Source organism: Astatotilapia calliptera, chromosome 12, assembly GCF_900246225.1.
Source record: "Astatotilapia calliptera chromosome 12, fAstCal1.2, whole genome shotgun sequence".
In the NCBI taxonomy this organism is placed as follows: domain Eukaryota; kingdom Metazoa; phylum Chordata; class Actinopteri; order Cichliformes; family Cichlidae; genus Astatotilapia; species Astatotilapia calliptera.
In genome coordinates, this window is record NC_039313.1 from 24,039,876 (window position 1) to 24,053,506 (window position 13,631).

Consider the following 13,631-nt stretch of genomic DNA (forward strand, 5'->3'; position numbering starts at 1 on the left):
CGTATTCAATTATAAATGTCGGAGCTCTTTCTGCAACCTCTGAAAATTCGCACTAATTAAATCAAACAGTTACAATCATGAAGTGTGCCTCGTCACTGCAGCGGGATCTTCTAACAGATATGCTGCTTTAGATGAGATCATCTGCCCCATGTTTCTCTATAACTCAATAATCTGACAACATGGTGCACAGTATAATGAGTCTCTGCTGTCTACTGGTATTCTCAGGACTAACTAGAGGCATTCATATCGTATAATTATTTATTCATAACTTTGGGAAGGTATGCAGGTTGATGTCCTCTGTTTCTTCAAATCAAACCAGCTCACGCTAACCATAAATATGCATCAAAGGATATTATTAATATTAATTCACACACAGCGTGGCATCCGAGTGAAGATCAGAATTTAGCATTTATTTTTACATTTCATTCTTCTACTTACATTTTGCAGGCAGTTTGTGGGGTGATCCAGTACAGTATATGAGCAAACTCACCTGTGCAATACACTTATATTAATTATCTTAAAATAACGGCATATCCTAATTGCATTTTTAGGTTTTTGATATTTTAAAGTATTGATCAAAGGTCTTGAGTGAACCCTCATTTCTTTATATTTTGATTCCAAGGAGCCCGACTTTTCTATGATTTTATTCTTCGGGCTTTCTAAAGATCTTTCATCTTTTCTCGGGACGTTGGCTTCTTTACATATTGACTCATTTTCGGTTCAGTCCCTGTAGCCGACCCTTATCAGAGGCATGTTTTTGTCGTTGTTTATGAATCATTTAAGCATTAAAAATGCATCTAACTCAGGGGGTGAAAAGTGTTGTGTTTACACATAACAACAACAACAACAGCAACTTAGCAAAGGATCAATTTTAATTTGAATCTTTGGGCATTTTGTTACTAGCAGCATGTTGCAAAAAAACATCGTTTGTTCATATTTTTATTTGTTGAATCTTTGAAAAAAGCCAAAGATAACACAGTTTGACAGGAATAAATACTATTTTGCACCAAGATGGTTCTCAAAGAGCCCAAAACTTACATTCAGTGTCTTTCAAGAAGCCTGGAGATGACTACAAGACAAATAACACAAAAGTTTGCCTAAGAGACTTCAGGCTGTGTTGAAGAATAAAGGTGGTCATAGCAAATACAGATTTTCAAGGTCTTTATAATTGCACCAAGTCTGTTTTTCTCTTATATACTGCATTTCCATGCTTGTTTGTCCATGTTTTAATAACTAAGAATCCATACAGATACACGCAGCCAAAGATGCCAGTTTTGTTTATGATGTTCTTGTTGTTTATTTCCCTGTTTGCACCAGAGAAGCTCCATCATAGAAAATAATTGAACAGCTTTAACGACTTTCAGCTCTTCTTCACACAGTCTTTGAACATTTAACAAGTCCAAAATTGATGTGGCACAACAGATAAACACCGGCCACTGGCATCAGCGAATCTCATCTTATCAGTCAAAACAAGGCGGGTTCCGATGCCTGGCCAATAAATCGGCAACTGATCCTGAGCTGATGGTGTATCATTAACTTTTTTTAAGGCATGTATCCATGAACCTAAATGCTTTAACCAAATAAGCATTTACAGCTAAGGAAAAAGTCCCCGAAAATATTATATTCCATCCTACAGAGGGCAGTGCCAAATCTCATGCAGAGCCATTCGACAGCAGAGAAATGTCACTCAAAGCCACAATCACCAACATTATGATAGTGCTGACAAACCAGTCATTTCCACTGAAACCAGAAGGCCATCCAAAAACTCCTTGTTGACATAATTCAGTGTGGATAACACGCAAACTGACTGATTGAGTCATCCAGCCAGTGAGACCCCAAAAAGGCTACTGAGCAGAACGGCATTCAAATGTAGACAAACTGAGTTTCTTTAATGAATCCACGCATACCATATTGTAATCTTCCTGCACTATGACAAAAACCTTCTCTGCTCTTCAAACATAGACTCACACATTATTTCAAAAGACTTTTGCCAGCTTACAGAAGCTTTAGTCCATTAATCAGCATGAAAATAACAGCACCAGTAACCAAGATGCAATTAAATCCACATTACAGGTGGTGTGAATGAAAGCACAAAGAAAAGCACGAGAGCTGTGACAACTCTCCCCGTGATATCAAAAGCTAGTTTCTTTATTCTGTACACACACCGAGATTAGATGAGAGCTGCTTTAACGGACAGTCATACCAACAGGGAAGCATTACACCCCAGTGGTTTTCATCCACATGAAAAGTAGAGCACCGCTGAGAGTGGCAAAAGATGAGGTCTTCAAATCATACGCACACACACAATGCCTTTCTTCCTGTGACAGCAAACTCCCGTGTCATCACCCAACGCCGCAGGAAACAGAAGCTTTATGCTCCATCAGGGTGTCAGCATCCACTCCTTACGCATTTACTGGATATGGTGCTGCTGTAATTAAAGTCCCCTTTCAGCACTCCACACACCATGACCTTTTCCATTGCAAACACTCATTGTCTCAGTTAAACCCAAGGCCTCTCTATTGGGACATAAATGGACATTTTAAGCTGCTGAAGAAGAAAAATGGATTGAAATAAATGTGTTTAAAAAAAAAAAAAAGAAGAAGTGTGGCAGCCTTGTGTGAAAAATGAGGCTTGATGGTTTTTCACCACCATTATGAGTGGGTGTAATCTGCAACTTTGGCAATAAAGATTTGAAGAGACGGAATACCCATGACAAGTGCCATCATAACCTGTAATCAGAAGATATGCAAATGATAGAGATGTTTCCCCTGATACTTCGGTGCCAGTTGTCTTCTGGGTCCCCAGGAACTCTCCTGTCAGCGCTCAAGTAGGAGAATAGGAGTGATGACAGAAAGGCCTGTTTGTTTAACATGTCACTGGAACAGCAGTGCTGAGAGGGGGAGAGCAGATGGAGGAGAAGAGCAGCAACGGATTTCCATCTAGAAAAGAGCATTGTCCTCTCAGTCGCGAAAAGACACTTGAGGCGCAGAAAAGGATCACAAAACGCTCACTGCGAGCAGATGCCGAAAGGTTTGCCATCTTACGGTGATGCCACACACTCGGCGTGTCGATCAAAAAGTTTGCAAGACTATCATTCCCTTTGTTCTTCCATATCAATAATGCACAGCAAAAGACACGCCATTGTACGCCGCAGTTTCCCTCCATCACTGGCTGCAGATTAAAAATGTGCGCAGACACAACGCGTGAGCCCCGTGTCTACGAAATGGCACCCTATTTTGTTCTCATTTAAGCTTTTTATATTCAGTAAGAGGGAGAGGTACAAAGGGCCTAAAGCTGTCTTGGGTCATTAAACCCCACATTTTCTTTCTTCTTTCAGAATGTGTTTTCTGGCAGTTACAGCAAGGAAAGCTGACAGATTAGACAGGGAGCTCCTTCACAGGCTGGCTGTGGGCTTCAGGAGGGTGGGCTGCAGCGCGGGGCTCGGGGCAGCAAAACCACGCCTGTCACCGTTTGATGGGCCAGTGCAGAAGTGCAGTCATAGGGAGGTATGATTGATGATATTATGTACTCACACAGGATCTGAATGCCAGCACACTCCTGTGATTTAATCCCTGTTCTTTCATCAAACATCGAGCCACAGCAGATAGACTGCACTCCACCAAGCCCTTCTTTCCCAGAGGCCAACACCATGAGTGTCAAGGCAGATATTACGAATCTTTTCTTTGAATCATGAGTTGTAATTTGTACAACTATTCATTCATAATCAGCAGAGTGGATTAAAAAACGTGAGTAAAAGAGGCTAAATTCTTTTTTAATGTATCAAAACATCAACCTATACATTTTTCATGCAGGAAAGTTTGCTTTCACAAATGCTCTACCTTAATCTTTTATTAAACACACTAATTCAGAGGACAGAAAAAAAGCATCAAGGAAATTAAAGTGGCTGCTGTTTTGTTCTGCACATAAAAAAAACCCCTTGAAAATCTATTCCGGTTTGACGAGACTGCCCCCTAGTGGTGAGTCGAGAGATTTAATTTCTGCAAAGCAATATTGTGTAATTTTTAATACATTGACATAAATCCCTTTGTTTCCTGTTGCAAACTAAGACACAGGGGTCAAATTATACATCAACATCACGATGAACAAAAGCCCGGGCACGAGAGTGAAAACTGTCAAATGGCAGTAAATCCAGGCTGAGCAGAGCTACACAGATTAAGCGAACCATCCCCCAAGTCAGACCACAAAGAGTTCATTGTACTTGGATAGCGTGTAAAAAGGAGGCGAACGATTTTGGCAGTGATTTTCAATTATAGTTTGGTCTCAAAGGCCTCAGAGGTTCTGTGAAATTTCTCCCACTGTACGAGATGCAAGAGAGAAAAGTGACACCATAAAGTCAAGACTACTGTTACAGAAATTTATAATATCAAGTGAAATATATCGGACTAGCCGGAGCACACGATCACAACAACAGAAGTATAAAAAGCTACAGTAAACAATAGGTGTGTTTAAGGCTGTACTCAAAGTCCACAGACAATGGGACAGGACGCACACGTTACCGACATAATAAGAAGTGACAGTGTCAGCTCTCACTGCAATGACACACTTTCACAGAGGAGGAAACCTACCTGAGCAAACGAAGACGCACAACCTCAGATCAAAGAAGAGGTGGCCGCTGATGCATCATTGGTAGCGACAAATTATCATCAATACCACTCTACCACATTATCATCAATCTCTCGGTGGAGAGACAAAAGTATCTCTGCGTGCTAAATCACGAAATCGATGCATTTCTATCACTGAGAGGAATTGGTCTGCTAGTGATCTCTGTGGCTGAGTAATGTGAAATCTATCGCAGGTTAGTCCACGTGGCTTGGACAAGATCAAAGACAAGACCCCAGAAAAGTTTGTATTGATCAGAAGCCACAAGGTTGAAACTGAAGGAGTGGAAACGTGATGGGGATTTGATACACTTTAAACTAAAGATAAATGATCTCATTTATGTGAGCAAAGACAGCAATGCAATGAAAATATAACTATGTGGCTACTTCATTACCAGCTGCGCTGAAAAAGCTGCCTCTGCTGCCAGCAGTTTTTATAAAAAGATGTTTTTTAAGAAGCACATTTGGCACGTGACACATTTCAATCTGTGCCGCTTAGATAACCCAGTTTAGATTTAACCTTTGACATTCGTGGCGATGACACTCTATTTGTGCGCTAGTCAATGATTTCTATTAAAAAACATAAAATGGGAGATGTAGCGTGAACAGTTGTTTAGTTCACTTCTTATGTTGTTTTATTTTGCAATAAATAAAATTAAAAAAGCCCCTCGTTCTGAGAATCCACAGCTTTTTAGGCTGTTGAGGTGCACTTACCTTTGGCCACTTGGGATTAAGCTCACAAGCTTTCTCAGCATCTTCCAGAGCTGCTTGGTGTTGGCCCAATTTGAGAAAAGCCGCTGAACGGTTACTGTACAGGATGCAGTTCTGTGAGTCGACCTGCAGTGCATCACTGTACAAATGAACGGCTGCCTGAAAGTCACCTCGCTGACACGCCTCATTGCTCTGCTGCACTTTCTCCATGAACTCAGCTTTGCTCAGACCGTACCTGGCCCCGTCGTCTCCAACGCACCGGATAGGTCTGCCCGCTGTCCGAGAACCGAAGATTGAAAACTGGAGAAAAGGACAGGGAGCAGCCGGAGAGCTTTGATCAGTCTGACTGAAAAAAAAACCCACAACACTTAACCAAGAGGAATTCCATTAAGCAGAGACCTCGGTGAGTGTTTTTCCAAGGCCGATATTTTAAGCTGTCATAGTCGGAAAAACACAAGTGAAGCAAATTTCATTAATGATGGCTCAGTTCCATTAAGTGTCCTGCAAGGCCACGACAGTGAGCCAACACGCACACTAAAAGGACCTTGGAAGTGGCTCATTTAAATGGAACACAGTCATTTTTATTGTGATCAATTACACCTGTGCTTTTGCTTCTGCAACATGCCAAAAATGTCTGCTGCCCACTGCTACCACTGCAGCACTGAGAACATGCACCTGAAGCACAAGGGACCGTTAATGAATGAAATGAATATGAAGCAGGGTGTTTTTGAAAGAGTGCATGACCCAGAGTCTATGCCAAACTCCTGTGTGCCAAAATAAAATGCATGTGCTGTGGTATTTGAGCTCAATAAGCCCTTTTCACGGCAGATATTTTGACGTGTCACATCAGGACACGGGTGCAATTTAGAACATTACTGCCAGCTGAATTGCAAGTGAGGCTCGGAGCCTCATTTTTGTGCATGCTAGCTTAGCGATATGGCCTCTGGAGAAACTGCTGTCTGTGATTCTTCCTGCTGTGTCATGTGTTGCGAGGTTGTGATCCTGGTAGTATGTAAATAGTGCAGCTTCAACTCTTGCAGATGTGTTGCTGCAATATGACTCAAGTCAAAAGTTGACACAGCATGAGGGCCAAAGTAAAACACTTTATAAGGCATCTGTTGTTTTTACAGTTTAAATAAAGGTTGTATAAAACAATCAGAGCTGTGCAAAACCATTGCAGACAACATTTTCTGTCTTTAGCTGCAAACTTTAATTATTTCTGCACATGTGTTAACTTTAAATGAAAGCACAGTTTGTCATGATGTCACTCATTACCTAGTAACCTTTTATCTTCAACTTCCCAGAGTCCACAGCTGTTCTTCTTTCACACTTTTTTATTACAGCGTTACACATAGCGGTTTAAAGAACAACATCACTGTGACGTTCAGCCTAATAAAGACGTCTTCACTGCACTGCAAAATTTCCTACCACAGCAAATATAATATATGTGTTAGTGCAAGGCTTTCTCCCTGTCCCTCTTTATTTTCCACTCTTGCACTAAAACAGCAGGAAGACCAACTGTACTGACTCAGATCTTACTAACTGCAACAAACCGGTAAGCATCTGATTGATTACAGTAAGTAGGAGAGCGTCGTGTCCGTTTAACAGGGACGGCTGGCTGAGTATTACTGAATCATGAAATTCATCTCGGGCTGCCTGGCTTTTGGGCTTGCTTCCATTATACCTCTTTCTCACCACACCTCCTCGGACTGAATTCTGGGATAGGGCTGGCTTGGTAATTACTTCCAGAGGCCCAGGGAGTAGAAGCAGCAGAAAAAAAAGAGTGCTTCTATGACAACCGTTAAATAACCTTTTGTATCACATGACAACAGAGAAAAGATCATGGTTTTATATGTGTGTGTGTGTGTGTGTGTGTGTGTGGGGGGGGGGGGGGGGGGGGGGGCATCTCGTTTTTCTATTGCACCTCTAAGAGCAAATTCAGCACCTGAGGTTTGATAAATCCGTGTACGGTAAACCTCTGGAGGTTTTTAAAGATTTTTTCTTCTTCTTTGTCTTTCTTTTTGTGTGTGTGTATATAAATACATATAAACCATAGCTCACCTTTCAGAAACACACAAACAGGCTGAGTTTGTGACATCTGCAACACAACCAACACTATCGCCAAGCCTGACATTCAAAGGTTTGCTCCCAAAGGAGAGGCAGGAGAGGCATCTATTATGGATTAGTGCTTCCAAGGCCCAAGAGAATGCAGGTTTTGACAGAAAAGTCCGCTCTCTGCTGTCTAATCTGCTACAACATACAGAGGGGGGGCTGCCCACTGCATGTGGGCAGCACTGGGCAGGAAGGGTGGAGAGTGAGAGATAATGAAAGCCTACATCAATACAGAGGACACCCTAACAACGTAATCATAAGGAGACAGAGATAGGGAAAGCAACTTATCTCTCCTACTGTAATGTAGTCCAGACTGCAGGATGGTCACAGTTCTCCTGGAGGAACTGTGTGGATTTGCTCTCGTTAATACACAGAAACTCTCTGCCACTGTAAAGTCTTCTGTTCGTGCAAAAACTAAATAAATGTGCTCCAAGTTAATGTTGGAATCGAGCGATATTCAAATCAGATTTACGCTGGTTATTATGTGCACTGGGACAGCCCACACATCCAGTGTGCAGAACAGTGCTGTATGCATGACTGGAAAATCGATAGAGGTCTTTTACGAGGTTTTCACAGAATGGTCATTTGGTATTTCCTGTCCAGGACGCGGAGTAAAAAAGTAATCCGGGGGCAATAAAATACCAACAAGTTGGAAAATGACAGCTGGCATGACAGCCTACGAAAGAGTCGTTTTAGGGTTTTTTTTTTAATACATATAATTTACCTTTTCTTTCAGAGTCGCTTGCTTCTCCATCCCGTTTGCCTGCGACGGGTTATCGCTCTCATCCCATCACACTCTTTGTTGACTTTGTGACTGTTTACGCAACGAGAACTCTTCCAAGCGTCGCCAAAAAAGTCCACGTTGCAGCGAAAGAGTTGACAAAGTGCGAGGAAAGGCTGAAAAACGGAGCTGTGTGGCTGTTCAGGAGAAACTTTTTTTCTCAAGGAAAGTGCGCCATGTTGTCAAATCTTTTCCTTTTTTCTTTTTTTTTTCTTGTCTTTTTTCCCCCTGTTGCCATAGCGGATTTTCTGAGCGCTGCTGCGCACAGAGAGGCAGGGAGATCTGCAGGAGACGGGGGAAGAAAAATCCAGATAATAATGTGTTACTTGGGACATTTTTAGGGGGGCATTTACATAGTAGAACTAAAATCAAATGTGTCGGAGTTTTTTTTTTTTGTTTTTTTTTTTGCTGTAGACCGGGGAGGGTAAATATGCATTCACCTTGTGCAGTCACCAGAGGCACTCCCTTCAGGTCATATTGTTGGGACTTCCGTGTAGGGCCACGTGGATTGGGAAATCGGTTTGAACTGTTTATTTGCCATTTGACTGTTGAGGTTATGCTGACATGTAAATAATGTAATAATAGACAGTGAGGCGCTGATCAGATATCCCATTAAAAAGCCAACAAAAATATAACCATTACTGCATGCGAGGCCTACCTAGGTTAACCCCTATAACCCTGTATCTGAACCCACTCAGTCACAACTCAATAAACTATAACCACAAATAAAAATGTTTCTTAACACTCAATAATACAGCTGTAGCTAGTCATTTTAAAAGCAACACCCCTATATCAGGTCAGACACAATCAGGTGGCGAAGCTGGGTTTACCTGTGTAACAATATTATTCCCTGTTTTCCAGAGATGGCGTTGATGATGAAGTTCACACAGTTTTTGTTTGCAATCATCAAATATCGATTTTTGTTTATTGGATGCATGAATCCAAAAGCCTTGCAGATGAAGTTGTAGCACATTTTTCTAATACTTGTTTTAGTATCAGTGCAGTGTAGCATTGAGATATTATGTTACATTTTTAAATCTAGGGCTTGAAATTATTATATGAACATATGGGTAAATTTTCACTTATTAGTGTGGACTATGAGGAAATAAATATAAAGCTTTGACGTTGCACTCTTCACATGAGCAAATTAACTTAACAATCGCATCACGAAGGCTACTTTTTAGATTCTTTTTTTTCCAATCAGATCTGTGGCTTAGATATATTCTCATAAAGACTGAAACTAAAATAGGACTTTTAAGTAATTAATTCATTATGTGCAATTCCTCACCAACAGATGGTGTAACAATCCTTCACAGAGAAGCTTTAGGCCTTTAAAAAGTTTTTAATCCTTTTCACTCAAAAAGAAATATTCGTGTTAGCTGTTGTAAAAACTACCATTGCTGTGTTGTCCTAACTAAACATTTTTGCATTCTTGATTTCTTAAAAGCTTGGAGTTTGAATCTTGCTCAGTTTTGAGTATAAATTAAAAGTTGCAGTAAGGTGAAAAAGTGTTGAGCTACCCATTTCTTTATCGTTTGCTAAGAAAATAGGAAATAAATGGAGCGATTTATTGAAACATTGAAAAAAAGACATGGAGATGCAGTATATAAGGTATAAAGAGACTTTTTACAATTGTAGCGCACTTGGTAATCAATATTTGGTATGCCCACATTTATTCTCTAACATAACTCTCTTAGACAAGCTTGAGTAATCTAAAATAGTTCTTCATGCTGTTTTTACTACACTGGCAGTGTGTTTGGCATCAGTCATGTTGAAAAATGAAGCCACTGTCATTCAAAATCCTTTTCAGATGGTATTACATGTTTGATCAAATTCTGAATGTACTTTTCTGTGTTCATAATTCCATCAGTTTCAACAAAAATCCCAAACATCACTGGCTGAAATTTAGCCTCAAACTATCCCCTACATATGAATGACAAGACCTGTTGACACTGATTTTCAGCCCAGTTCTTCTTTTTTAATCCTCTACTTGTTCAGCTTGCTTAAAATTTTTAAGGAAATGCTGCACACCATGCTGTGATGTTCCAGATTTTGGGCTAATAGCTCTTTGGGAATCAGCTTGTTGGTGCAAGAAAATATATATTTTATGCCAATCAAACTGTTGATTAACTCTCGAGAGCTATTGCTCAAGACAGTTTTTTAAATTACAATAAATAAATAAATAAATACAGTGGCTTTTTGCAAGTAAAATACAAAGAAATCAAAGGTGGCTCAAGACTTTTGGCCAATACGGTAAATTGAAGAACTTGTTAGTTTTAAGACAAAGAACAGAACTATAGTTTAAAATAAAGAATAGTCTGAAATTTGGTTATTTTTAAGGCCAATAACTAATAAATAATTAGACCTGGGGTTTTTTTTCACATATTTTATGGTGAACAGTTACACACTGAGTGAACTGTTTTACGTCAAATGGAGTTTTGTGCATCTTTACTAAATTTTCATGTTGGTGCCTAACATACAGTCAGTATACACCACATATATACCATATGTAACGGCCCTACAAACAAAACATACTAAATACAAATCAAATGCAGCTTAAATGTGGGTTAAATTATTGTTTTTCAGACAGACCTTATAAACAGAAACACAATTAATAAACATATCCCATCTTTATTAAGTGCTACATACAAGTACTTATAATATATTACAGAGAGTAAAATAGGGTTTAGGGTTTGTGAGCAGGTGGGGAAAAGGAAGAAAGGTCAGGAAAACTCAGGGTGAAGTTAAATAATGCCAAGCTGCTTTTTCAACTTGTTCAGTTGCTCCAAGCTGATGTTGTTGCCGCCACACACCACAATGATCACAGGGCCCAGGTGCTGCGGCAGCTTGCGCTCATCCCTCAGCCTTTTGATAATGCCACTGTACACCGCTGCCAGAGCAGCACCACAGGCAGGCTCCACCAGGATCTTCTCATCATCTGCAGAGGCAGAATATCAGGAGAGATCTGTGATCAGATCGGTCATTTCAAATCTGTTGTTTGTCTCTTCAGGTTGTACTCACCCACAAAGCGTTCAACAGCTTTCACAGCCTCCTGGTCTGTGACTACTTCTGACAGAATCGGGTGTTCTTGTGACAGTTTCATTGTCTGCGCTGAGACCTTTGCCACGCCCAGTGTGGTTGCAACACTGTAGAGTATAATACAAGGCCGGTGTTCACCACCAGTCCAAACATTTGTTGACACCCTTATTTTTTTTAGTTAATTAGCTAATCAGCAGTACCTTGTAATCGCAGGTAAAGTCACATGCTCTCCAGCCTCCATGGCTGCATGGAGGCTATGTGCACCCATAGTTTCCATGGCTACAACAGGGACGTCAGCCCAGTTGGCGCGACGCAGTCCCTCCACCACCCCATTCAGCAGGCCCCCGCCTCCCACTGACAGCACTATCGCTCCTGGCTTCTCCTTCAGGTCGTGCTCCAGCTCCTTCACCAGAGATGTGTGGCCTTCCCTTTGTACACAAACGCAAGCTGTCAGTTTCTAGAAACTCAGCACTGATTTTGCTTTAATGCACAGCAATATAGGAAATCTCTGCATGGTGCAGCCTGGTTTATAAAGCTTGGTTGTGGCATATGATTATCAAATGCCAATAATATACCAAGTAACCCATAATTTCAATAATTTATGGTTAAGCTTAACACTTTGAATGTGACATCTCAAACAAATTAGTTATCTGACAACCTCCCCCAGAATAGCTGTGATAACATACATCTTGCCACATCATCTCATTTACTCCTTGCAACTGCTCTGTTCATGCATGATAAGACAGGTGTCACAGTAACAGAAGGCTAATGTAAACACAGTCACAGCTCCGAGGATGCCAACTGAAGCCATCTTACCAGATGAGGGGATCATCAAAGGGAGGGATGTATATCCAGCCAGCGTTGTTTGCCACAAGCTCCTGTCCGTATGCAATGCCTTCATCTACATTCTGTGGAAAAGAAAACATACAAATGATCTGGTATATCTCTCCCCCCCCAGTTCCCTTCAATCAATGAAAACCATTTAATAGTCATCTTGTATTCTAAATGTAACCTGTGGGTTAATAAAATGAAGCATATTCATTCAGAATCTACCACCCTCGTACATTCATTTGTTCTGGGAAAAAGTAAAAAAGTGACTGAGGAACATTTAACTAACCTTGCCATGAATGATCACAGTGGCTCCCTCATCCCTCATTTTCTCCACTGTTATGTTCGGTGTGACGTTTGGGACAATGATAGTTGCAGGAACCCCGAGCTTGCGGGCAGAATAAGCTGCTGCCATGCCGGCATTTCCTCCTATTGAAACAAACAAACAAACAAACAAACAAACAAACAATTAAATTAGACACACTGAATGCATCAATATGGTAAAGTAGAGACTGTTGTATTCTTACCTGAACAGCAGACAAATCGCTCATATCCTCGCTCTGCCAGCTACAAGGAAACCCATAACAAACATGTCAACACAGAATTCATGAGCCAGTAAACTGACCCTTGCCGGTTCTTTTCACTCCCGACAAGATCCTCTTTCAAATGCAGGGGAAATCAAATCATTGCCAGATAGGAATTACTCACCGTTTTGCACAGGTGACCGAGGCCCCTGATCTTGAAGGATCCTGTCGGTTGCGACGAATCCAGCTTGAGGTAAATAGAGGTCCCGGCCAGTTTGGTCAGGGCAAGGCTCTCCCTCACTGGAGTGGCCACGTGAAGATCCTGCTGGGTCTTCATTTCACTTTGGACCAAAGGGCAAGCAAAAAGATCAAAAATTTAAAACATCAACCTAAAAAAATTACAAAATATCAATTCACAATGCGGTCATTTATACGAGAAGAACACAGGTTTCAGCTCACCTAGTTGTAGACATGTTTCCCTGAATATTACAGATCCTGTGGATCCTTATTCTTGTGTCTCTTTATCACTAAAATTTGTCAAATTTATGTAGCACTTGTCTGTGGACTTGACAAACCAAACCCATTTCTCAACCAATCAGCATTGCTCATTCAGACCAGACTCCTCCCAGTCATGATGAGGATGAGACAACCCAAAAGTGAATGACTTTCTGATTGCAAGCACAATTTTTGTGAAATGTGCTTATTATTATGTAATTATTATAACAATCTGAGAACCAAATCATAGAAAAAACACAACCTCCTGCTTAGTACTGATACAGTTGGGAAAGAATATTAAAAAAAAATATGTCCACAAAGTAGATGTTATTAAAAACAGTTCCCCGTTATTAGATGCCTAGTTTCATCTTGTTCTTGTTTTATTTGAATCTACCCATGATGGATTTACTTTCTCTCTCCCATCTAAAGGAGTTGGACACAGTGCTGGCATCCCCAATCACCAACAAACAAAGGCAGGCACTGAGTGTGAGTCATTGTGTCACAACTGAATTTCCAAAAAAC

General features: G+C 40.7%; 2 protein-coding genes across 3 annotated transcripts in view; both read right to left on the bottom strand.

Annotated features, from left to right (window-relative positions):
- The window catches only part of LOC113033618 (tetratricopeptide repeat protein 28), a 187,379-nt gene extending 178,947 nt beyond the window's left edge, over positions 1–8,432 (bottom strand). For both annotated transcript variants that reach the window (XM_026187595.1, XM_026187594.1), the window contains exons 1-2: positions 8,167–8,432; positions 5,334–5,630 (exon numbers count right to left, since the gene is read on the bottom strand). In XM_026187595.1, coding sequence (XP_026043380.1) covers positions 5,334–5,630; positions 8,167–8,196 — 327 coding nt within the window. In that variant the 5' untranslated portion in view covers positions 8,197–8,432. The remainder of the gene's footprint in view (positions 1–5,333; positions 5,631–8,166) is intronic.
- Positions 8,433–10,834: 2,402 nt separating this feature from the next.
- LOC113033794 (L-serine dehydratase/L-threonine deaminase) lies at positions 10,835–13,099 on the bottom strand. The gene is made up of 8 exons (XM_026187902.1): positions 13,074–13,099; positions 12,799–12,955; positions 12,618–12,657; positions 12,380–12,519; positions 12,079–12,170; positions 11,463–11,690; positions 11,245–11,369; positions 10,835–11,161 (listed from the first exon to the last, which is right to left on the bottom strand). Exons 1-8 carry the CDS (start codon positions 13,085–13,087, stop codon positions 10,968–10,970), a joined length of 990 nt encoding a protein of 329 aa, XP_026043687.1. The 5' UTR covers positions 13,088–13,099; the 3' UTR covers positions 10,835–10,967.
- Between the last annotated feature and the right edge of the window lie 532 nt (positions 13,100–13,631).

Excerpts from the sequence above, each read along its gene's own strand:
- LOC113033794 (XM_026187902.1), bottom strand. Across the intron at positions 12,520-12,617 it reads GCGATTTGTCTGCTGTTCAG|GAGGAAATGCCGGCATGGCA; the intron begins GTAAGAATACAA and ends TTGTTTCAATAG. Across the intron at positions 11,691-12,078 it reads TTTGATGATCCCCTCATCTG|GGAAGGCCACACATCTCTGG; the intron begins GTAAGATGGCTT and ends TTGTGTACAAAG.